Source organism: Olea europaea, unplaced genomic scaffold (assembly GCF_002742605.1).
Source record: "Olea europaea var. sylvestris unplaced genomic scaffold, O_europaea_v1 scaffold5887, whole genome shotgun sequence".
Lineage (NCBI taxonomy): Eukaryota > Viridiplantae > Streptophyta > Magnoliopsida > Lamiales > Oleaceae > Olea > Olea europaea.
The window spans coordinates 31,369-32,509 of record NW_019264228.1 but is presented as its reverse complement, the minus strand read 5'-3'; the positions used below and the strand labels follow the sequence as shown (position 1 = coordinate 32,509).

The 1,141-nt window shown below is 36.1% G+C and overlaps 1 protein-coding gene across 1 annotated transcript in view; it reads right to left on the bottom strand.

Annotated features, from left to right (window-relative positions):
- Nucleotides 1-696: 696 nt before the first annotated feature.
- The window catches only part of LOC111389411 (zinc finger protein 6-like), a 10,072-nt gene continuing 9,627 nt past the window's right edge, over nucleotides 697-1,141 (bottom strand). The window contains exon 2 of the mRNA XM_023014332.1: nucleotides 697-1,096. Within this exon, the coding sequence (XP_022870100.1) occupies nucleotides 697-1,096 (400 nt within the window). The remainder of the gene's footprint in view (nucleotides 1,097-1,141) is intronic.

Sequence of the window (1,141 nt, the reverse complement as noted above, 5' to 3'; positions counted from 1 at the left end):
AGAAGAAAACTGAAAACTGAATGGTAAGAAGTGTGAGAAATGAAAGTGAAAATGTTTTGAGGTTGAGGTAATTATGACGATTAATGGTGAAATGGTTGAAATGTAGAGTTTTTTTTGGCTCTAACTATTGGGTGTGTGGGATTACAACTGGAAAGGAGGGGCCAATAGCAATGAGAGAAAATGACAGGGGACAACCTTAAATTTCTCGAGTTACAACGTTAATTTGGTTAATCTATTTTCCTTGTGTTTCAATGTCATATATATACTCCAAGTTCTTACTAAACATTAATTCTGGTTTAAAATTTTCGACGTATTTAATATTCAACTAAGTATAATACTTTTGCTCTTGTATAATTTTGTCAATTATTATGTGTGCCTAGGTAATTGTCATAACATAAGACATCATATTGCTTAATCCGTCTTAAATTTCTAGACAATCTGTTCGAACACATAAATAGACATCATACATAACTCAACTGCAAATTTTATAGGAAGCAAAATAACAGACTTTTTTATGGATTCTTGAATAACCGATTATTCAAGATAAGTTAATACATATTAAACTGAAAGAACAATGAGAAATTAAATCAAAAAGTGAATTTATTGATAAGTTGCTCCGGTCTTGAAAGAACTAATGATTAATCACTAGAATGATCTCAAGGATTATGCAAAAATTAACTCATATAATGCAATCAGTCAAAGATGGAGATCAACATCCACACCATCACATATATCTGTCAAGCTTGCTGATTTAGAAGTTCCTCGATTATCCCGAATTCCATCAAGGGCTGCCTGGCGCGGGCGTTCAATATGAAATCCACCACCACCACCACCAGGGTATCTCATGGGTACTCCTGATAAAACTTGAGGAGGTACATGTACAAAGTTATCACCTGGTGCATGGAACCTTGCACCATATGCACTTGTAGGTGCGCCTGGACTAATGAGCGGCCCTAAACGAGAAGCGTGTGGATTGATTATCGGAACAGTAACTCCTAACCGTCGATGATGATCGTAGTGGGTCCGCTTTGCTCTTTGCCGTTCCTTCTTATGTGCATTCTGATGACCACCTAATGCCTGAGAATTTGAGAACTTTCTGTGGCAATGTTGGCATTCAAATCTTTTATTGTCTGTATCATGT